Source organism: Podarcis tiliguerta, assembly GCF_965153285.1.
Source record: "Podarcis tiliguerta genome assembly, chromosome: 8".
Classification (NCBI taxonomy): Eukaryota; Metazoa; Chordata; class Lepidosauria; order Squamata; family Lacertidae; genus Podarcis; species Podarcis tiliguerta.
The window spans coordinates 65262090-65287669 of NC_139541.1; the positions used below are offsets into that span (position 1 = coordinate 65262090).

The following is a 25580-nucleotide window of genomic DNA, read 5'->3' on the forward strand; positions in this document are numbered from 1 at the left end:
GGTGGCAGTGGGAGGCCCCATTAGCTAAAGTGGTGCTTCAGGTTAAGAACAGTTTCAAGTTAAGAATGGATCTCCAGAACGAATTAAGTTCTTAACCAGAGGTACCACTGTATTGCCATTATGTTAATCCACCCAATTCATTTCAATTTAAAGGAAACACAATGGGATGGGAAGCCATAATCAATTCTGTATTGTTTGTGGACTGAAAGCAACAACAGCAAGTACTGATCGTATTCACTGGATTGATTTTTGCTCTGGACATGGAAGGAATAAGCATTTTCCTCATCCGTTGCTGTTTTTTGTTGGAATTCCCCAACGTCCCTGATCAAGACTATTAGGAGGAACCATTAGTTTTTGCCTAACACACATAGAGCCTTTTGTAATATAACTTGTAAAAATATACATTATGTTCAATAATGAGAGCATGAGGAGAGAATAATGATCCTTATGATGAATAGGGTCCTCAGCTCATGGTTGAAAAAAGTCAGCGAAGAATTGGGGCACTATCTGCAAATTAGTAGTAAGGAGATATCACAGAAAATGATGACATTTCACTGCTTCCAAGACAAAAGTCATCACAATTAAAAGAATGCCCAGCTGTGTGATTCTATGGATAATTGTGGGAGTTTTGATATAGAGTCCTTTGCTTAGATCACATCATCCAGTTTCTGTATCATACTTTAAAGATCAGTGAAATACAAAATTGGCTTTATTGCTGGGAGTGGTGGTGGAGACAGCTGAGGCAGGTAAAGAAACCAGTGCTTTATGGCTTGGGCTTTGGAGCTTAATGTCCCAGTAACCATTATCAAAGGTTAGCCCAGACACCGAGGTCTTCCACTGATGGTCTTCTGCTGCTTCCCTCACTGCAAGAAGTGAAGTTTCAGGGAACCAGGTAGAGCCCTTCTCGGTAGTGGTGCCCTCACTGTGGAACATCCTCCCTTCAGGTGTCAAGGAGATAAAGAACTATACAACTTATAGAAGACATCTGAAGCTCTGTATTGGGAAGTTTTTAATGTCTGATGTTTTATTATATTTTATATATTCTGTAAGCTGCCAAGAGTGGCTGGGGAAACCCAACCAGATAGGCAGAGTATAAATATTATTATTATTATTACATAGGGAGCTGGTCTACTATTTGTCCGCTAGCTCAATATTGCATGTTTTGGACTGGCATTGGCTTCCCAGTATCTCAGATTGAGGTCTTTCTCATCGCATGGTACCTGGCCCCAAATCACACAGTGACTGGCCCAAAATCACACCCAACGAGCTTCATGGCTAAGTGGGGGATTCAAACCCCAGTCTTCCAGGTCCTAATGTGGCTCTACTCTAACTGCTAGACCACACTGCCATCCTCACAGTTACATGGCCTGCATGGCTACATTGGCTATTCTGCTGAGACGCTGGAAGACCATGAATGTTTCACTCCTGGTCTTACACCTGCTCTTCTTCTTCTTTTGCTTGCAAAGCAGCCCCATGCTAGCACAGAACACAGCAGCAGCGCTGTTCCTCGCTGTTCTTTATAACTTCTGCATTCTGTGCTCTTTCTGTGCTAGATAAACAAGAAAAGACTGATGAATGAAAGCTGGGGAATTTCTCCTCATCACCACTTTTCTCCCTCTCTCTCTCGTCGATTGCTTCATCAGTATTCATTCATCAGGGACAACCAGTATAATTAGTTTCCCCACCCTAATCATTGATAATCACAGCAAGTGATTCATCTGCCCCAGAAATTAGTATATGTACTAAGAAGGTCCAATGGAAAGGAGAAGCGGCTTCCCTTTGCGGCATTTGGAATTTTGCTGGGGCTTGGATGGGTGGATCTTTGTTCAGGAGGGGATCTGTGGGGTCAGCTCTGTGCTACAGGCAAGCTTTCCCTAAGGAACAACAATCTGTCATGAATCTGCTTCTCTCGGCATGTGTGTGAGTGAGCTGGTTTTGTCTAAAGCAGGTCTGGGAAGGGACCTTGGCAGAAACCTTCTGGCTGCCGTTGCAGGAATATATCGATGAATGAGATGTTGGCTGTGTTCACGCATAGTGCTAAACCATAGTTGAACATTATGTCCTTGTGTGCTTTCCCTTCCTCTCTCTTCCTCTGGTGCAGCTGTGAAGAAGGGATTTGGTTAGGTTTATTGTTTATTATTATTATTATTAAACTTATACATTGCCCTATACCCGGAGATCTCAGGGCGGTTCACAACAAAACCACAACATATAAAATCATACCAAAAGCAGTAACCCAATAACACCCCCCAAAAAAATCCACATTCTAAAAGGATGTCAATCAAATCAGCCAAAGGCCTGGTTAAAAAGGAACGTTTTTGCCTGGCGCCTAAAAGTGTATAATGAAGGCGCCAGGCAAACTTACCTGGGGAGAGGATTCCATAGACAGGGAGCCACTGCAGAGAAGGCCTGTTCTCGTGTTGCCACCCTCCGGGCCTCTCGAGGAGGAGGCACACAGTTTGTCTTGATCAACCATCTTCAGCTAGTGCTTAATGGACATATCACATCTAGATAATAATAAAGGTAAAGGTAAAGGTACCCCTGCCCGTACGGGCCAGTCTTGACAGACTCTAGGGTTGTGCGCCCATCTCACTAAAGAGACCGGGGGCCAGCGCTGTCCGGAGACACTTCCGGGTCACGTGGCCAGCGTGACATCGCTGCTCTGGCGAGCCAGAGCCGCACACGGAAACGCTGTTTACCTTCCCGCTAGTAAGCGGTCCCTATTTATCTACTTGCACCCGAGAGTGCTTTTGAACTGCTAGGTTGGCAGGAGTTGGGACCGAACAACGGGAGCGCACCCCGCTGCGGGGATTCGAACCGCTGACCTTTCGATCGGCAAGCCCTAGGCACTGAGGCTTTTACCCACAGTGCCACCCGCGTCCCATTTATAGATAATATAGATAATAATAGCAATAGTTAATGATAGATCCTAGCTGAGAGACAATGCTAAACTGTGGTTAGTTGAAAATGGAACCAAATGCCCCCCAGTCTCCCTTTGGAGGAGGAGAGTGGGATGGGGGAGTCTTGTGCAGCTAACACCAACCTGGTTTAGCTGTGGGTACCATTAACATATGGTTTAACTAATTTAGCACTTCATGTGAACCTGACATTTGCCCTGCATTTCAGAAACCCCAGGCTACATAGAATTGTGGTTGGCAAATGATCAAGATGAAAACACAACTAATAACAGACCCCACTCTCATGCATTAAAGCCAACTTGTGACCCATGAATTAAAATGGGCTGAGGACTGAAACCTAGTTGTCTCCTGTACTATTCAACACTCTAACCACCACACCACACTGGATCTCAGCCCTACTCTCTCTCAAAAACCATAAAAAAGCTACAAAGAAGGGTTGGAAAGCTTGGATAAATTCTATTTGTCTGGCACATTCTTCACTGTTGTTTAAAGAAAAGTAGGTATTGATTAAAAACAAAACAAGACCCACAACATTAAAATATAATAACATCACATTTTAAGAAACCCACTTTTCAGGTGGTTAGCCTTGACTCCCCAAAGCTTGCTGTAGCAAATGGGTCTTTCAATAAAAGATGTGCTCAGGCTTGGACTTGGTTGAGTTTCCAAAGACTTCGATCACGGGGAGACAGCCATCAAGAATTCATATTTGCCTTTAGCATTCTAATTCATTGGAGCAGTGAAGGAACATATGGAAGAAGTTAGGCCAGCCTTTCCCAACATGGTATATTAGGAACAGAGGAAGATGCCTCATACTGAGCCAAACACATTGGTCCATCAGGCTGCCTCAACCTCGGCCCTCCAGATGCTTTTGGCCTACAACTCCCATGATCCCTATCTAGCAGGACCAGTGGTCAGGGATGATGGGAATTGTAGTCTCAAAACATCTGGAAGGCCGAGGTTGAGGAAGCCTGAGTCTACATTGACTGGCAGCAAGTCTCCAGGGTTTCAGATTGGGAATCTTATCCCACCCCTACCAGAAGATGTTGGGAACTGGGTGTGGGACTTTCTGCATACTCTACCACTGAGCTGCTCACCTTCCCTGTTATTTGCTTGGGCAATTTATTTGCCACTTACATTTCAGCAAGTTTACAGCATAGATTAACACATCAGAAATAAAAAGTACAAAAAAAGACCAGCAAATTTCCACATTCTGGAAGGCACAGTCAACAACTAAATGGAGCATCCTCTTTAGCATAAAAATAAACATTACACAGAAAAATCAGCTGCAAAATTACAAGGAAAATTCCAGATAGTGAAACACAGCAGACAGCTAAACAATATATCCTCAGGAAATAGAATATTACAAATGAAAATCAGCTAAGAAGTATGAATTCCACATTTTTAAATGACATGATTGACAATCAGGTAAAATAAAAATCAGCTCACTCTTTCCACTCCTCAATATGCTACATCAATTGTACAATCAAACAGACCAATCCAACTGAATTCCCAACCCCTTATATAGCAATAAACAAAACTTATTCTAAATGCAGCTAAAAAATACATCCCAGTCAGTCTCACTCAAGTATACCTTTAACATGATCAACACACATGGAACACATTAACACTATAAATCAGTGGTTCCCAAAACGGTTGGAGGAATTGTCAGGGGTGGGGTGGGGTGCTGGCGTTGTAAATGGCTATCAGATAGTGAAAAGCTGGTGTCACTGGATCAAGTTTATCAATTTTGTTGAATTAATTAAACTAAATAGTTTTAATTGGATTTTGAATAAATGTGAAATCCATTGTTCCTGTTTTGAATGTTGTTTTGAATATCTTTCTTTCCTGTTTTGAATATCTGTCTTTTGTGAGTAATGCTCTTTATAGGCTTTGGTAGCGGGCACTGGGGAAGAAGTTATGGAACCAAGGGTGGGAAGCCTGAAAAAGTTTAGGAACCACATCTCTAAACCAACATACTCAAACTTACTATTCTTTCACACCGCCAAGTCACATTGCCCACACTCTGCAACCAACATGGTGACCTCCATCATCCTTGACCATTGGCCAGGCTGGGTGGGGTTGATGGGAGTTCAGAAAAACAGGAAGAGAAGGTACCAGGTTGGAGAAAGCTGTGTTATGCTTAGGCATTTAAGAGTCTACCATCCTCTCCTCCCACATCCACAACCCTCTGCAGTGCCGGCACAGGGAGGACAGGCTGTTACATCGTCTTGGACGTGATGCTGGATATGGCTGAGTGTGAGGGTGTTGTAGACATTTACAACTGCGTGAAGACACTATGCTCACGGAGAATCAACATGATCCAGACCGAGGTGAGATTTGGACATGGGGGTATGGTCCCAGTGGAGACAGGGATGGACTATGGGTTATTGTAACAGCATGTTTAGAATGCAAAGCAGCACCCCATGGATTCATAAAATGACAATCTCCTGGTTTTCATCTGCCTTGCACCAACTTCCTGTTCTGCTAAGGCACCGGTAAGATTGGATCCTCTTCTTTCTTTTGCTGTGTAATTCCCATGTTCTCCTACTGGGGATCCCAAATTATTATCACTCTTCAAGACCTGTCATAACCTGCGTCCCAACAATTCACTGCTATAACATGCTATAACATCCTGTCCATGTTCCGGCGTCACACTAAGTTGTAGTTTAACCAACTATAACCTAGTTATAGCCAACATGGCTTCCTCCAGATGTTGTTGGACTACAACTCCCATCATCCATGACCACTAGTCATGCTGGGGCTGATGGGAGGGCAGCACATCGGCTACCACTGGTTTAGTGTGACATGAAAATCCTTAGGCCTCAAGTTCCCTTGTTTCAAACAAACCAAAGCTAACATTACCTACAGTGTGCCGCTTCAGGCAAAATGGCAAAACTATAGTTTAGCAAATGAAAGGGACCCAGCCCTATTTGTTGGAGTTCAGTCCAGCTTTAAGGATGCTTTCAGACACCTCCAAAAATATCGTGGTGTAGTAGCATATAAATATAAGCGCTGTGCACTGTCCATCTTACATCCACTCTATGGCCCTGATCCATGGCCCTGAACCCAGTCAGGGACACCACCTACCCCACCCTGGATCTGGGTCTGAATTAGTGCAAGGGGGAGGGGCTAAGATTTAGGTATGTCCCCCCCCCCCAAAGCTTGACTCCTGGGAGGAGAAGGAGATGTTGCATTTTCCTCCCATAGTCAATTCTTCAAGGCTTCTCCTAGAAGCTGCTTTTGAAAATGGGTATCCTGCACCACACCAAATCTGTACATAGTGCTCATTTGCAAAATGTAGTAAAGCTGCTTGAAAAGCATCAATGCTATGGTGCTGCTTCAGGGATGGGCCTCAGACATGAAGGAGCACCAGGTGGTGGACTCCCACCTTCTCCTGGGAAAATGCAGCCAGTGGTCAGGGTATTCACAGGGTTTTCCTGCCCAATGCCTGCCTCTCATTTCTATCCGATGCCCTGACAGCCACAGATTGCTCCTGGCCATCCAAGCCAACCAGTCACAGTCCATGCCTGTCTGCACTTGACTCATCTGATGCTTAACACCCTCCTAATATTCCTGATTTGGCTGAGGCCTTGGACCTCAGAAGAATCTGGTGAATTATTTCAATTGCATAAATCAATAACCATTTAAACTTTCATTCCCTTCTCCTGAAGGAGCAATATGTCTTCATCCACGATGCCATCTTGGAAGCCTGCCTGTGTGGAGAGACCAGTATCCCTGTCAGTGAATTCAGGCCCACATACAAAGAGATGGTCAGGATAGATCCTCAGAGCAACTCGTCACAGCTGCGGGAGGAGTTCCAGGTGAGTCCATGAAAGCTGAAGGCTTCTTTGAACCAAAGAGACTTTCTTCAAGCGCACATTATGCCTTTGGACCCAGGATTGCCAAAAGCAAGAGCCCAGTATAGCCTAGGCATGCATCTTTTGTGATAACCAGGAACACAGAGCTGGAAGAGACCGTTGGGGTCTTCTAGTCCAACCCCCTGAAGTGTAGGAATCCTTTGCTCAAACTGGGCCTTGAACCCACCACCCTGAGAGTAAGAGTCTTTAGTTGAGGTTGTCACCTTATTTCCAGGCAAGGACACAGAACCATGTTACTAGCAAATGTTCAAAGCTTTTCCCAGAGTGGAGGTGCCAGGATCAGACAAAAGCTTTCACTTCTTGAATTTCTGCTTGCCATGCAGTTGTTGAAGGTGTAGGCGTAGCTCCTGCCAGCCTAGCATTTCGAAAGCATGCTAGTGCAAGTAGATAAATAGGTACCGCTGTGGCGGGAAGGTAAACAACTTTTCCGTATGCTCTGGTTTCTGTAAAGGTGTTCTGTCATGCCAGAAGCAGTTTAGTCATGTTATGTATTCAGGCCACATGACTCGAAAAGCTGTCTGTGGACAAATGCCGGCTCCCTCGGCCTGAAAAGCAAGATGAGCACCGCAACCCCATAGTTGCCTTTGACTGGAGTTAAATGTCCAGGGGTCCTTTACCTTTACCTGAAGGTGTAGGAGTTTAGGAAGGAAAAAGAGAAAAATGACAATTCTGTTTTTGGGAGGCTGGATGGAGGATGGAGAGGGGTGTGGGTGGGTGTGGGTGTGTTTAAATTTAGCCAAAAGTACAAAGGTAGAATTTGCATTCATTGCTCCACCCACTTTTGCCTCTATTCCTGCCCACCATTGTCACGTGAGCCCCCCAGAATGTTGACAAGAAGGGAATGCAGCCCTGGGGCTAAACAATGTTCCCCACTCCTGATATAAAAGAAGGGTGCCTATTTATTGTGCCTGTTAAATTTCTCCTGACTCTAAGATTATGAAATGCTGCCTGACCTGGTTTCCTTGTGTCCAGCAGACTCTGAATTCTGTAACACCCCACCTGGATGTGGAGGAGTGCAGCATCGCCCTTCTGCCGCGCAACCGGGAGAAGAATCGCAGTATGGACGTGCTGCCTCCAGACCGGTGCCTCCCCTTCTTGATCTCCATGGACGGAGACAGCAACAACTACATCAACGCGGCCTTAACTGATGTAAGTGCATTGCCGGGGTGTTATGGGTGGGGAGTGGAAATGGAGGAGGCCAAGCCCCTCTCTATCCTGCACCTGATAAGGTTCAAGCTGCCACATTCAGGCTCCAAAGCCATTGAATGGGAACGTGGAATCAGGACCTGCCTTTCAAAGACTGAAAAGAAAGTTCAAAATGCAAAGTTTTATAAGTAAGCAACTAGATAAAGGTCTAGATATACTTTCAGAAAATGCACAGTTGTTGTCTCATCCAGGCTATAATTAAATGAGTTATATTTTAATCGGCCTTTGGTTGATTCATATTTTGTGCTTTGAATTGTGTTTGGGAGGGGGTATTGTTTTGTTTTGTTTCTGTTCTAACTATTTATTTGTGCTTTTATCCTGTATTTTTATATTGTGAACTGCTCTGAGATCTTTGGATGAAGGGTGGTATTATAATAGAATAACACAACATAACATAACATAAAACATAACAACATAACATAACATAACATAACAAACAACAACATAACAAACAACAACATAACATAACAACGTATTTACAGCAGAGATGAAATGAAAGTATTTCATTCAAAATGGCAGCTGCGATGGAGTGAAAACTGTCCCCTGCAAATTTCAGGGGACTGGAAAAATTCTAGAATTTATTTTGAGCTAGGAGCTTTTCCAGATGAGTAGCTGCTTCCTGCTCTCTCTCTCTTTTTTTCAAATGTGGTTTGGAGCTCCTCCAACAATGCCTCCCATAATAACTCACTATGATTATAATTTAGTGTCTAATATACTGTTTTTTCTTGTTGTGAACTGAAACCTATTCAGCATGCACCCGTATTTCCCAGGAAGGATATACGCTCCTTAACAGCCTGTAGATTGATTTGGAATCAAACATCCTCTAATCAAAAGGGGTATAACTCAGTGGCAGAGCAAGTGCTTTGCACGCACAAGTTCTCAGCTACAATCCTCGGCATCTCCTGATAGAGCTGAAAGATACTCTTAGCATCAGTGCCTGTCACTGTAGACAATGCTGAGCTAGATGGAACAGTGGTCAGGCTTGATATGAGGCTATGCACTTTAGAGAGTTTTGGCTAAACATTAGGAAGAACTTGCTGATGGCTCCATCTGTCTGAGAATATAACAGAAGCCGGTACAAAGACATTAAAAACTGGTCACTTAAATGGCTGGGACACCGTATTTTCTTCTACTTTTGGAGCACTGATCAGAGAGGGGCTGTAGCTTTGCATATGAAATGACCCAGGTTCAGTCTCTGCCATCTTCTCCAGTTAACAGGATCAGGTAGACCTTTATTTCTCACAAGAGCTTCTGTCAGTCAGAATTGACAACACTTGCTTAGATGGATGGATAGTCTGGTAATGGGCAGCTGCCTATGATCTTCTCTGCTCTTCCTAGACATTTCTGTGCTGTGTGATTTGATTTTTCAGTTTCAGTTCTTTTGGCTCACTTTGTCTTTTCACCTGTTCTTTAAAAAGAGACACAAAGCACATTCTAGTCTCTCTGTCTCCAAGAGAAGACAGTGATGTAAATTCAGCAACCACTCCTTGAACAATTCTACCTCTCTCTTCTCTCCTCCCCCGCGGTCCCTTTTTCTTTCCAAGCCAGGGGAAATAAAATCCATTATGCATAGAAGTTCCTTTGCGAGTGCACGGGCTGAACTGACACGCCGTGTTATTGTAAATATGTCTAACAAAGAGCAGGGAGAAGAGGGAGTCAGGAGCATCCAAGCTGAACACTGCCACTGCGCTCCCGTCTCAGGAGCATGCCGCAAAACCGAGACTTAAGTGGTAGCAAGGCAGAGGGAGCAGATAAGCTTTTCATTCGCTCCCACCACACAGATGTCGGGATGGGGGGGGGGGAGTGGTGTTGGTCCACATTTTAATTCCCATCTCCATAACTGTGCTTCCAGGAGTAACGTGCAAAAGAGAAGATCCGTTATCCTTTGAAATTCACACATCTATGAATTTTGCAATGCTGTTTTGTGAGAGAGAAAAAACATAGATTAGGGGAAAGTGTGCATTTGTATGAGCACATGAACATGCATTCTGGGTGCAGAAAATTGCTTGCAGAAATGTGCATGTTGGGCAAAATTTCGCACAAGCCTCTGCCTTTTAGGATATATTCACATTAAAAATGCATATGAATTTTCACACAGACTCTTTTTTTAAAAAAAATAAAAATCACAAACTGATGAGGAAATGTGGAGAAACTAAGTGAACTTAGAACTTGAAAAGTGGGGAAATGAGAGAATTAGAAATGGACAGATAGCATAGGTTAAACAAGTGGGCATGGGAATCATGCCAGCTCAGTCTGCCCATGGTTTGGCTGTACTCCACTGGCTTCACCCCCAATTTCCATATGCCTAACAGGAAGTCCATAATATACGTACATTAGCAACCCCCAAGGTCAGGGACTTCAGTCAGCCAGGGTTTCCAGCTCTGTGGACTCCCTGTGTATGTTCTGTGCTCTCAGGTCCTGATTATTCATGTATCTCTATCCCTGCTTTTCCCAAGTTGGGTTTCAAGGTGGCTCAGAATTTTCCCCCCAAAACATCGTTTGAAATAAAAAGAAACTAGTTGAAAACAATTGATAAACTCCAATGAAACACATTCAAGACCAGCATTAAAATACCAATTGCCTTGATAGCAGCCCATTTGTCAACATCATCTGCATCTAGTTTTCAAATACAGTGGACCCTCTAGTTATGTAACCCTCTGGATACTTAACTTTTGGGTTACGAACGTGGCAACCCTGGAAGTGTATACTTCCAGGTTTCGCCCCGTGCGCATGTGCAGAAGTGCTCTGTGCACTTTGTGCATGCCCAGAAGTGCTCAATCGCGCCACGTGCATGGCCAGAAGCGGCGCCTCTACCTACGGAACTTTCGGGTTGTGGATGGACCCCCAGAACGAATTTAATTCGTATCCGGAGGATCCACTGTAAAGGCCTTTCTGAATAGGAAAGTCTTAGCTTGATGGGGGAAAAGATAATCCAGATAGATCTCTCTCAGGGCCAGACTACATGTCATACTGTTCATATAGTTTTTAATGCAGACAAAAAGATAGTAAGTTCATTGGAAGATGGAGTCTGCTGTCTTGTAGGACTCCATAGATCCATATTCTTTCCCTGGGGATACTATAGTAATGTACATGTGTGTGGTTGGATTGATTTTTTGAGTATTTGATAACACCAACTTAAAAGGTTTTTAGGGACTCAGCTATACAGCTGCAAATAAAAAAGTTTAAGTGTGTTGTAAAGTGCAATATACAATTGTGACAGTAGATGGCAACAGTGAGCTATGGCAAATTCAATATATTTTTCAAAACATTTTTTAAAAACAGCATTTTCAAAGAGTTTTTTTATGTGTGTGTAGATTCCACCTAGGTGTGCATAGGCAGATAGATATGAAATTTTTAATTAGTTACCAGTATCTGTATCTTAATATCTCAGTTCCTCGAACTATCTTTATATTTACTATACAGAATTTTGAAAATAATAAAAAGTGTTTAAACTAACCACTTTTGTTTTGAAGAAAGAGCCACAGATTGAGGGGCCCTGATCTGAAACAATCCATGCATTATGGATTGAAGCCTTTCCCCAGTTTTCTGCTGTCAATCACCTCCCTGTCATTGCCCCAGCTCCTATTTCCCCTCTAAGCTGCTGGGTTCCCCCAGATTTCCTTCAGGCTTATAATAGCATAGCTAAGCCAAGACTCCAAAACACTAAAAGCCACTTGTGGACTCAGGGCTGGCCCAAGACACCTTGCTGTCTGTGACCCACCCCATTCCAGACATTAAGTGGAATACTGTAACGATTCTTTCTTTGACATTAGCGATGGGATATTTTCTTCCACCATGACTCAAGGAAGCAGGCTGTGGAGTGCTAGACAGACTGCACGGCACCCACAGCTCTGTCCTTGGAATGTCTCATCACCATATCCAGCCCATCAGTATCTACTGCCTGAGGTGACTGCCTCGCTCTACCTAATGGTAGGGCCGACTTTGTTTGAACCTGTGCTTTTGGCAGGCCTGCTCATGAGATAAAAACATGCCTGTTCAGGCTTTCAGATCACATCTTCCCACACAATGGAGCCCGTCTAGAATGAGCACATTTTTTCACAATCCTTTTATCCATATGATATGGCCAGCTGCGGCACTTTATGCAAACGAGTAAAATTCACAATGCTGGTTTTCAGGTAAAAGGGAAAATAAAAGTAGATGGGCAAATTAATCAGTGACCTGTTTCAATTAGCCAGAGAGGTCAGTTTGGTGGTGGTGGGGAGAGCGTTCTGAAAGCTGACAGTGACGTAAAACTTCCAAGGAAATGGAATAATCAAGGGTAAAGGGCTTCCTCTGTAGGTTTGTCTCTTGCCATCAAAGCACGAAGGATTTGATTAGATCATGATGTGCTATATCCTTATTCACTTTCCAGAATCATCAGGGGCCGCCTTTCAAATCAACCCTTTCTTTTACTTGTGTGCCCTATGGCATTTTTGTAAATAACTTGGGCACAACAGGGAGTTGACCATTTGATTCATGGCCACTTTTAACTGGGCACCGTCGTAAATCTAGGCCTAGGCCTGGAACAAAAGTTCCAGTCAAACTGTGGCTTCAGGGTTCTTAGGTCTGTACCTCAGGCTCATTTGCTCCATCCTCAGAAGGGCACCCACAGTGCCAGTGCTGCAGTCTTTGCCATTGCCCAATGGTATTGTTGGCAGATTAAAATGGCGGCTTGCCAACAGCATGCCACTGCTACTTAGGAAGTCAGGAATATAGAGGGCAGGTGGATAGATGGACTCAGAGTCAGCAACTGCTGAGGATCATAGGTGCTAGTGCCAGGTTTCTCTTCCTTCTTCCACACACTTCAGTTTCCTCACTTCCTGGATTGTGATATCTATAGTGCATTCTGGTAAGCTAAGATCCCTGCAAATATGCATTTGCTTCCAAAAGAGTCTTGTGGAGCAGAAGTAGGATTTCTCTGGCTGTTTATTCTAAGTCCTCAGGCCATTGCCCTTGTTTGGAGGACAAAGTAGAATATGGTCTGACCTGGGCCCCTTAAACTAACTTGGGGCCTGAAGTGTGGTGGAGGACAGAATTTCATTACCAGAGTTGAAGTAAGATTCAATAGCCAGGACAGTCATCTTCTCTATAAGGAATGGAATGGAAGTGCCATCTTGGCCTTTTTCGTCAGGCAGCAAAATGTCTTGATTGGCCCTGCTAGAAACCATGCTTTGAATTGAGTTTGCCTTTTCTGAATAGGAGGGAAACTGGTTTGTGGTAAACCATAGTTTCTTCAGTTCATGTGCAACAGTAAACTGTGATTATTGCAAACCAATAAGTGATGGTGGGACAGGGACATTGGAGGAGGGCATTGGCCCAAGACCAAATGGACCAGATTTGATTTTGCTGTGAAATTTGAACTGTGCCCAAAGGAAGAAACCAGGGCATCACTGAAAAGTCAGGTGTGAGAGCAACACCTTCCCTTCCAACTGGAGGGAAGATGAGATGGGCTAATTTGATCCTGGGTGCACAGGTAGCTGTCTTGTGTTGAGTCTGACCATTGGTCCATCTAGCTTAGTATTGCCTACACTGCTTGGCAGTGGCTCACCAGGATTCCAGACAGAGTTCTTTCCCAGCCCTACAAGGAGATTCCAGGGACTGAACCTAGTTCTTTGTGCATGCAAAGCAGATGCTCTATCTCTGAGCTGTGGCCCTTCTCCTGGGGTTGCCTGTTGAAGGAGAGAGCCCTAATAGCTGACTCTGACTTGCACCAATTAATCACTTAACACCATCAGCTTTCCTGCCCAGATCCCACCTCTCTTCATTTCCTGCATTCCCAGTTCTCCTTTCTGTTCTGATCAGGTAGCAAATTGCTGTAATTATTTTTATGCAAGCACCAGAGCTGAAGAATGAAAAAAAACCTGGTGCTTATCCCTCCATTAAGTCGCAGCCCATGGAACTCATGGTACTCTTTCATCATTTGTGCCCCACTTTGCTGCCTTTTTAAGCAATTGGTGTTTTTTGTGGGGGGGGGGAGGCTCTGTAAAATAACAAATTCGTCCTGAGATTCCCTTTGTCCAACTTTACCTCTTTGGAGAGAAGCTGATCCAAATCACCCGGCTGATGGGAGAAAAGAACTCAAGACTGAGATTATGCACTCTGTAACAGAGTTTGAAAGAAACTGAGAAAGCTGGGAGATGTTTTCTAAGTGCAGGGAACTTGTCACTTGAGCTCATAAGTGTTGTTTCAAGGGCTCTTTAGGAAGGCAAAGAGCTGAAGAAGAAAAGCTCTGCAACCCTGGATTGTCTGCTCCATCTCTGCAGGTGCCCCTAAAAGCCCTTGCTTCTTTTGAAGTGCTAACAAGCCTTGCAAAGTCATTACCTTGAGGTTAAGGGTCTTTTCTTTCCTTCCCTCCTCCCAAGAAAATGTTTGTTAGAAGCAAAGCTTAGAGGAGCCTGCCTGGCTTTTCTGTGTCTTACCATTTCCCTCTCTCTACCCATTTCAAAACCCCAATAAATATTACCAGGCAATGTTGGCTGTGTTATAGTTTAGATCCGAGAGCTGCTTTCTGTGCTCTTATTATCCAAAAGGTATAACTTCCGGGGGGGAGGGGGTGAAGAGATGATCCACTGGGCAGACATTTTTCACACTGGTTCTTAGATCAAAGGAGACGGAATTCTGTTTTTTTAAAAAGAGACCTGAGTGCTTTTTTCCCAGCGAGCAATATCAATGGACAGAGGCTCATTCTTTTTAAAACTTTGTGTTTGCTGGGAATGAGGTCCTAAGTGGGAATGAGGCTTTATCATATCTCTGTCCTTCAGCCTTCAATTTAGTTTGATCCAAAATGGGCCTCTGCGCTGACTCGCATTGATATGTATATGTGTGATTTTTCTTCACCAGATGATTATTTGTTACAGGCCTCAAATTATAAGGCAGACAAATGGTATCAGATTAGAGATTCTGACTCCTGAGTTTGAAAGAGGATCCAGCTTGCTCCAAGATCCCCAGTAGAATTACTTATAAATATGGCACAGAGTGTGTGGGAGAAAAGTATACTCATAAATTTCCAGGCTTGATTTTACATGAGGGCATTGACTTCTGAAGTCCTGCATGGCTTGGAACCAAAGTCTCTCTAGATCCACCTGCTCCTAGAATCATAGAATCATAGAACTGTAGAGTTGGAAGGGACCCTGAGGATGATCTAGTCCAATCCCCTGTAATGCAGGAACATGTAGCTGGTCCATACAGGGATCGAACCTGCAACCTTGGTGTTATCAGCACCATGTTCTAACCAACTGAGTTATCCAGGCTCATCCTTTATGAGTCTCTTTGAGGCCTTTCTTCAGGGATTCCTCACCCCCTAAGATCAAGAGGGTGGGGGCTGAGGATCAGACCTTATGAGAAACAGTTGAGGGAGTAGGGTTTGTTTAGGGTAGCCCGTCAAATATTTGAAGGGCCATCACATGGAAGATGGAGCAATCTTGTCTTCTGCTGCTCCAGAGTGTAGGACCTGAACCAATGGATCCAAATTGCACAAAAGGAGATTCTGACTAAACATCAGGAAGCGTTGAACTAGGACTAGGAAGGCCCAGGTTGCAATTCCACTTAACCAAGAAATACACAGGGTGGCCTTGGGTCAGTCAGTATCTCTCAGTCTAAATTACCTCACAATATGGGTCTAATCTGGGGGTGGGCAGGGGACAGAGCCACCCCAATATTTTCAAGAAGGGGGCAACTCCCCCCCCAAAAAAATCTGCAGTGATCCTCAAAAGGACGTGCCAGGATGAAGATACTTAGCCCTTTGAGGATCACCAGAGCATCTTCTGACCCCCCCCCCCAAATGTTGGGCACACCTGCCTCCCAAGTTTTTTGTATGTATAAAAGGGGGCGGAGAAGCATGTACATTGCCTTGAGCTCCTTGGAGGTTAGAGAAGATATAAATGTGATAAAATAAAGACAAACATTTGTCTCACCTCTGAGCCAAACCCAGAGGATTCAAATGGCAGAGTAGCAGGACTGAGGGTACCAGCACTCAGCCAGGATTTCTCTGGGAACAGTGGGTGATATTCAGTGTAAAGTCATACCCAGAGCAGACCCCTTGATTAATGGGATCTACTCTGGGTATGACTTACATTGGATATCACCTACTAGAAGCACATTTAGGCAGTTCAGCTTCCATCTTTTAAAAGCTCACATTTAGTGTTGATCAATGGAGTTCCTTAAATAATGCACGGGGATCTGAAAGTTGTATGGCATTTGATTCATCAAAAATGGCTATTTTACACATGGTCACTATCACTTGAAGTTTCAAATGACTAGTGATCAATCATATTGCCTGTTTTACTGAGATATGTGCTTTAGTAGACAGAAGGTGGATGATGTTAAGGAAGTGATGATCCTTCTGCCACCTTTAAGTTTCCCTTGTGTTTTTCAAGATAACCAATCCAAATGGAATTGGATTAATCCTGCACACAATCCTTTGCTTTAGAATCTCAAAACCCAGATTTCCATCTTCCTCCCAGTCAACCTTGGAGATTAGAGCTGTGATTTGCTCCATCTCTTCCCTCTGATATGTTGCTCTGCTTTCATCCCATGACTCTTTCTCTCTCCTTTAGAGCTACACAAAGAGTGCTGCCTTCATTGTGACCTTGCACCCACTACAGAACACAACCACAGACTTCTGGAGGCTGGTGTATGACTATGGCTGCACCTCCATCATCATGCTGAACCAGCTCAATCAGTCCAACTCTGCCTGGGTGAGTAACAGAGAAACACCTGTCACTCATTGCTGTTGCTTCTTTGAGCAGTCTGTTTGCTCCACTTTGCATTTATGTATGATGTGGTCTTCGAAAAGACAGCCAGATCTATTTGCATTCAACTAATATCTCCAGGGTTTGTGTATGTGTGGATCAGTGGAATTAAGAATGTAAGTAATATATGAAACTTGAACAGTCAAATCACAGTTACATAGTCTAATGCACAAGCTGATTCTGAAGCACAAAATAACCATGTTAAAACGATTCTGGTTAATTTAATTTCAACAAAATAATGACATAGTCTGCAAGTCTGTTGAAGGCCAAAGCGATCTGAAGCAGAGGCCAGTTTGATCTGGATTTGCTAAAGGCTGGACTGGCGGAATGGGCAGCCAGCCACTAATTCTGTTCCCACAGAATCATCACCAGAGCCATATGCATAGCAAACATTTAAAGCGCCATGATACCACCTTAAACAGGCATTATTTCCCCCCAAGATTTCTGGGAGCTGTTCTTTGTTAAGGGTGCTAAGAGTTGTTAAGAGACACCTATACCCCTCACAGAGCTACAATTCTTAAGAGTGGTTTAACAATCAATAGCTCTTCCCAGGGAACTCTGGAAGCTGTAGCTTTGTAAGGAGATGATGATGAAAAGAGAGCTGAGTTGAAATTCTTCCCCTGCAAAAGTCAGGGGGATTCGTCTCATTACAGAGGAGCAGGAGAAATATTACAAAGTTGTGTGTGTGTTTGGCTTACCTTACTGTTTTAAACAGGTTTTTTGGCTGTTCTTTTAAAGTGTGAAACAACTGAGCCCATAGCTTACATTCTCATTCATGGAGCTACTACTTGGGGGATTTTGACTGCAGCCCAGAGATTATTGCAATAGATAACAATTACTTTGGAAACACAAATAGTCCTTTGCTTATTCTGGATGAATTAGGAAGAAGCAATACATGCCAATAACATCTTGCTTGCTTAAATGAATTAGCAAGAGAGCCACACAATTAAACTCAAAACTGCTGCCTCCCGTGTTGTTTTTGCTGCATTTGCAGCACCAAAGAGAGCTCTCTGGGGTGCGAGCCTGGGCAGTGTATATGGAGGTCCTGGGCTGTCCAGATGGCAAGACCCCCCTCTTGGCCTCAGTGATGTGGTCCAAAGGAAAGGAAAGCAATACATTTGGCACCAGCTTGGCTGCCGGAGCTGCCAGAAGGACACAGCCTCGACAGCACAATCCAATGACTCTCTTCAGAGACTCATAAACCGTTTTGCCCAAGCCTGTAGGGAGTTTGGCCTTATCACCTGACAAATATCCTGGGTTAGGATGTTGCCAGCACTCCACGCATCAGCATTGGTGACCGCATGCTTGAAGTGGTAGACAATTTTGTCTACCTGGGTTCCACCATAATAATAATAATAATAATAATAATAATAATAATAATAATAATAATAATTTTTATTTATACCCCGCCCTCCCCAGCCAAGGCCAGGCTCAGAGTGGCTTACAAGCAATAATAAAAACAAGTTGAATGATTACAACTTAAAATTAAAATTAAAATACAACATTAAAATATTTAAACATTAAAATATTAAAATGTAGCCTCATCACAGGACGAGAAGGAAAGGAAAAAAGAAAGAGAGGGAGGGAGGGAATCAAATTGGCTCCAAGCCAAAGGCCAGGTGGAACAACTCTCTCTTACAGGCCCTGCAGAAAGAAATCAGATCCTGCAGAGCCCTGGTCTCATGAGGCAGAGAGTTCCACCAGGCTGGAGCCAGAGTTGAAAAGGCCCTGGCTCTGGTTGAAGCCAATCTAACTTCCTTAGGGCCCGGGACCGCTAGGGTGTTGCTATTTATGGACCTTGAGGCTCTCCGTGGGGCATACCGGGAGAGGCGGTCCCGTAGGTACGAGGGTCCTAGGCTGTGAAGGGCTTTAAAGGTCAAAAGCAGCACCTTAAATCTGACCCTGTACTCTACCGGGAGCCAGTGCAGTTTGAAAAGCACTGGGTGAATATGCTCCCATGGCAGAGACCCCGTGAGGAGCCTCGCTGCAGCATTCTGTACCCGCTGGAGTTTGTGCGACAGCTTCAAGGGCAGCCCCGCGTAGAGCGAATTACAGTAGTCAAGCCTGGAGATGACCGTCACATGGATCACTGTGGCCAGCAACCTCTCCATCGACCCTGAGCTGGACAAGTGTACAGTGGTACCTCAGGTTACATACGCTTCAGGTTACATACGCTTCAGGTTACAGACCATTGGGAGTAGTGCAGAGAGAAGAAACATTATGGTACACCTGCATGAGCAGAACCGGATGCCTCCATCTAAAGAATCTCTGCTGCAACAAAACATGTCTCCCCCATATCAGTGTCTACAGCCACAGCAGGCACTGTAACCTTCCAACGGTTTGACTTTACCTACCAAGGCACACTCCTCCATTGCCAGATGGTTGCCAACCAACACAGTTTAGCAACACCACACTCTGGCCATTAAAAATCCTCTGTATGGAAGGGAACTCTTTGATGGATAGTCAGGACTGGATGCCAGGAAGGGCATGGGACTTTGAATCTCCCCTCCCTGGATTCTTAAAGCCTTCTTGTCAAGTTCATGGCAGTTTTAAGAGCCCATTACAAGTCCGTAATGCTAATTTGCCTGAAAAACGCATTGGTTTCTTCTTCTTAGCATAAAATTGGTATTACAGAGTCTTAATGGATGTCTGGAGAAGACTTCATTAACTGGATTATTTTATGAGTCAAGATCAGGCACTTTAGTGCAAATGACCCAAACCTACAGTTGCAATGCCGACAGGGAAAGTAAGCAGAGGAATGAATTAAAGGCCCACCTCGGGTGAAGAGGCGCCTTCCTCCGTCAGCTGCACTTGCTGAGCTGAAGAGGACTGCTGCGTCCTTAAATAACAGAACGAGGAAATGAACATTATCCCTGGTGCTCCCGTACCTAGGAATCCCAGCAATTCTGCAAGGCCAGAGGGAGTTTATTCAGGAGTGAAATTAAGGCTGGAAGCAATTGACACAGAGGGAAATCCGAGCCGGTAACTCTGCTACACCAGAGTTTGGGAAGCTTAAAGATAAAAAGAGTCAGAAGCAAAAGGCTTTTGGTAGTGGATGAGGCGCTCTGCCTTTCCCAGCTTCTTTTCATGTTCTTAGAGCAGCTTCCTGAATTCTTTTCTTCCAAGGGATGGAGGCCCACTGGGACTGGTAGGACACAAAGAGGGGAGGCTAATGACAGGCAGAACCAAAGGCAATGAGAAGAAGATCCAACTAATTCTAACCCCCCCCCGTCAATCATTTTCCCTCCAAGGTCAGCACTGAGACCGAGCGCAGACCCTCCAAGTGTCCTTATTTTCCAGGGACATCCCTGATTTAGAGAAGCCATCCCGGTTTCTGATTTGACCCCAGAATGTCCCACTTTTCCTTAGGATGTCCCTGTTTTCATTGGAGAAATGTTGGAGGGTATGGTGTTATCCAACCCCCGAGCTGTCTGAAGGCAATCCTGTATAAGGAAGTTTTTTTTAACAATGTTTAATATTTTATTATCTTTTTATATATGTGGGAAGCTGCCCAGAGTGAGTGGGGCAACCCAGTAAGATGCGTGGGGTATAAATAGTATAATTATCATTACGGTATGGGATGTCCCTATTTTCATCGGAGAATTGTTGGAACATATAGAAGCAGAAGGAAACTGACAACCAGTCAAAACTCCTAGACCGGTTACAGCAAAGAAGACAGGCTGTTGAGGTCTGCCTGAAGGCTGACTGAAGTTGTCAGGGTTGTGTCCCATTTGCTTGTAATGGACAAGCCTCCACTGGAAGAAGGAATCTGCAGATTGAAGTTTCTCTCAGTTTATCATTTTTCCAGTCTTAAATTCAGTTCACTACATTTCCACCTCACTTTGTGATTTATTAATTTTAAATAATATTCATCATTTTAGTGCACATTCTTAATAGGAACATTTTTAATGCATTCTTTTTAAAAAACTAATATACACTTTTTGTGAGCTGTTTACCCCTAACCCCTTCCACTCTATCAATATGCAACTCTCTTTCAGCACTACCTTGTTCTGCCAACCCCACTGGGCATCTTATTCTTTGGGGATGTCTGCATAGTGCTGTTTAGCCAGATCTTAAATGTTTACCAGCTTAACACCAACAGCTAATAAATCAACCTTTACAGTGAAACAGCTTCAAAAAAAAAGGTGACTTAGAGGGTATATCCCTTGCTTGAACCATGCCTTGCCGGAGGAAGTTTTAATATCCAAATTATAGCTCTGAGTCTGGAAGGCATGGAGATCACAGAGATTTATAGCCCCTATTAATAACCAATTATTTCTCAAACACATTTGCCATGCGGTGAGGCCTGGGCTGCCGGATGGCCCCAAATGCTAAATGTTCTGTTAAAGTGCAATGACAAACATCATATATTTTGTATTGACGCTGCCTTCCTGGCTGTCGCGCACAAAAACAATCACATCGGTGACCCCTGAATGGAACAATACATCAGCTGCGCTGCTGGGTGGGAGATAGCAAGAGCAGGATCCCTTCCTAACAGTGATCTTTCTCTGGCAAGTCTAATGCTTGGGAATATTAAAGCTCTTGTTGATATAAACCTCCTGTTGATATTTTCAAGCGGGAATTGGCTGGGGGCGTGGCTCAGTCAGGGGATGTCTCTGGTTGATGGGGAGTCAGATAACTTTGAATTGCTTCCCTACTAAAGAATATGGGTTTTCTTAATTCAGGGAAAAAAATAATACAGCTAAAGGGGTGTGTGTGTTAGAGACCCCTTGTGGGCTATCAGATGCAGATTCATCACAGGTGTAACCTGTGGAATGTTTTGCCTTTGTCTTGTGAGTATGTCTTAGCAATGCATTGGGGCCTGAATGGATGCAGTCCAGTACATAATTGCCTAGTATTAAGTCCATCTGAACTCAGCAGGGCTTTCTCTTGAGTAAACACGTGACTGCACGGCAAGGCCGGTAGCATCAGCAGTTGGCTGTATTCCAAAGCCCAACTTTCATGACTGTGTTCTTTATTTCTCTCTAGCCTTGTTTACAATATTGGCCTGAGCCAGGACTCCAGCAGTATGGACCAATGGAAGTGGAATATGTTTCTAGGTCAGCTGATGAGGATGTTATCGCTCGTCTTTTCCGGGTTCAGAATGTAACACGGGTGAGAAGCTCAACTATACCGTTCTGTTTTGAAATTATGTTGGTCTTGGGTGTAGAATTATTTTTTCTTAGACTGAACATGCCTAAGTTGCCTTATATCATCTCAAACAATTGGTCCATCTAACTTGGTATTATCTACACTGACTGAGAGCAGCTCTACAGGTTTCCAGCAGGAGTGTCTCCCAGTTCTGCAAGTAAACTGGCCCCAAGTTCTTACAGGCTTTATATACCAATAGTAACACATTGAACTTGGCCCGGTAAGAAATCAGCAATCTGTGCAGATATCTGAGCAGAGGTGTTATATTTACTGACAGGTTCTCACTCCTGTTAGAAACCATGCTGCAGTATTCTCAGCTAACTGCAGTTTCTGGATCAAGCACAAATGAAGCCCCACATAGTGTGCATTGCAGTAATCCAGCCTTGAAGTCACCAGTGCCTGAACTACTGTGGTCAAGTTCTCTCACGCCAGGAATGGTCAAACCTATGGTACAATAATAGTGGGGCATGACAGCTATGTTCTACCCCCCATGATTGGAGGCAGTATGCTCCCAGCTGCTAGGACTAGCAGGTGGGGAGAATGTTCTTGCCCTCAGGTCCTGCTTGTGGACCTTTTATGAACATCCAATTGACCATTGTGAGAACAGGATGCTGGACTAGATGTGCTACTGGCCTGACCCAGCAGAGCTCTTAAAACACCTCCTTTTTCAGAAATCTCTAGACTTTGAGAAAACTTCATTTTCAGGTTTGCAAGTGATGGAGTGCTCTCCATCCAAAGTTTGGCAGAATGATACAAAATCTCTCTCCCTCTGCCTTTCCCCAAGTCTGTTCAAAGAGCCCAGTCCTTTAAAGCATTCTCTTTTGCTTTTGAGTCCTCTTCTCCTTGTCTTGCATAATTGGTTTGGCATGGAGATGACACAGGTCTTTCTTGTCTCATTCCCATGCTGAAACTGCAGGGGCTGTTTTTAATAAGTATCAGATGCCACCACATTCTCCAGCTCCTGCCAACACTTGTCTTGCAGGTAACTTTGTGTATAATTTGCAGGCAGCCACTATGGTAATGGGATGCTCAGGGAACTAAATGTCAACAACAGCAGATCCTTTCTCTGTCGCCCAAGAAACTCGGCAGCCAGCAGAATCATCTTGGCTTGCCAAGAGAAAGAGAAAATAACATGGACACAGATAATAACTCAATGGCAGGGGTACATGCTTTGCATAGACGGTCCCAGGTTCAATCCTTGCATGTCCCGTTAAAGGGATATTGACATTTCTTGTTAACAGGTGATAGGAAAGATGTATTCCTAAAATCCTGGAGGGCTCAGCCAGTCAGACTAGATAGGAAAGAGCTGGAAAGACAAATCACATGACCCAGTGAAAGACAGCTCCCATTCTCTTTCCCCAATTGTGTTCCTTCTCAGACAGGAGTACCAGTGAAAGTTGCCAAGTTTACAGTCAAGGGTTAAAAGGTAAAGGTACCCCTGCCCGTATGGGCCAGTCTTGACAGACTCTAGGGTTGTGCGCCCATCTCACTCAAGAGGCCGGGGGCCAGCGCTGTCCGAAGACACTTCCGGGTCACGTGGCCAGCGTGACATCGCTGCTCTGGCGAGCCAGAGCTGCACACGGAACGCTGTTTACCTTCCCGCTAGTAAGCGGTCCCTATTTATCTACTTGCACCCGGGGGTGCTTTCGAACTGCTAGGTTGGCAGGCGCTGGGACCGAACAACGGGAGCGCACCCCGCCGCGGGGATTCGAACCGCCGACCTTTCGATCGGCAAGCCCTAGGCGCTGAGGCTTTTACCCACAGCGCCACCCGCGTCCCATTTATATTATTTATTGTCAGCATATTTACTGTTAGCTGCACAGAGTGGCTGGGGTATGTATATGTATGTATGTATGTATGTATGTATACTAATACTAATACAAATACAGTGGTACCTCGGGTTAAGTTCTTAATTCATTCCGGAGGTCTGTTCTTAACCTGAAACTGTTCTTAACCTGAAGCACCACTTTAGCTAATGGGGCCTCCTGCTGCCGCCGTGCCACCGGAGCACGATTTCTGTTCTCATCCTGAAGCAAAGTTCTTAACCTGAGGTAATATTTCTGGGTTAGCGGAGTCTGTAACCTGAAGCGTATGTAACCCGAGGTACACCTGTACTAATACTAATACTAATACTAATACTAATACTAACCTAATCTTCAACGAAACTAAAATTAATCTCCCAGTGGCTTACATGAGTTACAAGCAAACCACAGTCCCTATTTCCAACTTACAATCTAAAAGACACAACATGAAAGGAAAAGGGGAGGGGGGGAAAACAAGCCGTCAGGCACCATTTATTTCATATAACAACCTGCTGAGATGAAGACAGTTCAGGAAGAGGAGGGGACAAAGGCAGCTGGACTCTTGGTAAAGCACTTGCAGTGAGCCCTTTCTCTCCCATTGCTACAGTCAGGAGGAAAGGTTGCTCCTAGCTGACAGCTTGGGAGAAAGGAGGAGCCAATGTTTCTAGGCTGGAGGTGGGAATGGAGAAGAGAATATATACTTAATAAGGTTCAATAGCTTTGTAACAACACATTCCATGGCAGGGCTGGCCCAAGACAAAATGGTACTCCTCACCCATTTCATGTACCAAAGCTGACTGGACTAGCAGCTGACTCTTACTTCAACTTGGTGCCCAGCAGCACATCTGAGGGCAGCAGCCTAGCTTTGGGAGCACAGAGCAGGCCACAGACACGGTTCTCTTCTGCAACACCTCACCCCCATTGCCAGTCCCCTCAATGCCTGCTTTCTGTGGCAGCTGCCTCATTCTGCCATAAGGGGTGCTTATGAGGTTGCATGAAATCCAGTACTTCCCAATGGTTGGTGCTCTCTTCCAACTCTAAAATTCCATGCTTCTATGAAGGACCACATGCTTCCCAACCCAGAAAGGAGAAGCTGATGCTTGATTGACACTTGCATTTTTAAGTAGCCTTCAAACTTTTCAGACCTGGGACCCACCTTTAGTCCACTTGGAACCCATAACTTACTCCTCCCCCCCCAAAAAAAAACCCCGTACATTTTTAAGGTGGTAGTGCTGCTGTTTCAAGATCAGGCTGTGACCCTGTTGTTAGTCCCATCCTACCAGCTAAAGACCAACAGAACCAACTGATATCTCTTTATAATCATTTCTCTTACAGTTTTAATATTTCATATTTAAACTATCCAAGTTTTGAATGGAATAAGGTGAAAGCTTTTCTTCTCTCTTTATGAGGGGCCAAATATTTGTTTTATTATTGCGTACAAAGACTTCAGGCTTCTGGTTCATTGTTTTCTTTTGCCTTTTCTTCCCTCTTATGTTTTTGTACCTCTAATATCTTTGATTAATATTTTATCTGCTTCAGCATTTTTCTAGTTTCTGAAAATAAAGGAAAGGGGGGGAGCAACACAGGGGGGGAGAGAATGATATTAAAGTCTTAAAGCAAAACATTTTGACTTTTGATGACTGAGGAGGAAAGGGAACCTTTCCATTGCTGAGACAACTCTGAGGTGTGTCAGCACCTGGGAATGTGTACACACAAACACACGGACAATTTTTAAAGCATCGATCAGCACTTTAGACAAATTTGCTCTGGATCCCAGAAGGATGCAGTTAATCACTAAAACCATATATTTCTTGCAGTGATTAACAAAACAAAGATATTAAAGTCTTTGAGCAAAAGAAAAAAGAAAAGAAAAAG

At 44.2% G+C, this 25580-nt stretch overlaps 1 protein-coding gene across 9 annotated transcripts in view; it reads left to right on the plus strand.

Annotated features, from left to right (window-relative positions):
* The window catches only part of PTPRU (protein tyrosine phosphatase receptor type U), a 366315-nt gene that overhangs the window by 320380 nt on the left and 20355 nt on the right, over positions 1-25580 (plus strand). For 6 of the 9 annotated variants that reach the window (XM_083454725.1, XM_083454717.1, XM_083454720.1 and 3 more), the window contains 5 exons: positions 5113-5248; positions 6590-6739; positions 7772-7945; positions 16558-16698; positions 21742-21867. In XM_083454725.1, coding sequence (XP_083310851.1) covers positions 5113-5248; positions 6590-6739; positions 7772-7945; positions 16558-16698; positions 21742-21867 — 727 coding nt within the window. Of the gene's footprint in view, positions 1-5112; positions 5249-6589; positions 6740-7768; positions 7946-16557; positions 16699-21741; positions 21868-25580 lie in introns of all 9 variants that reach the window. The other 3 variants (XM_083454719.1, XM_083454722.1, XM_083454724.1) reach the window with 1 other exon arrangement.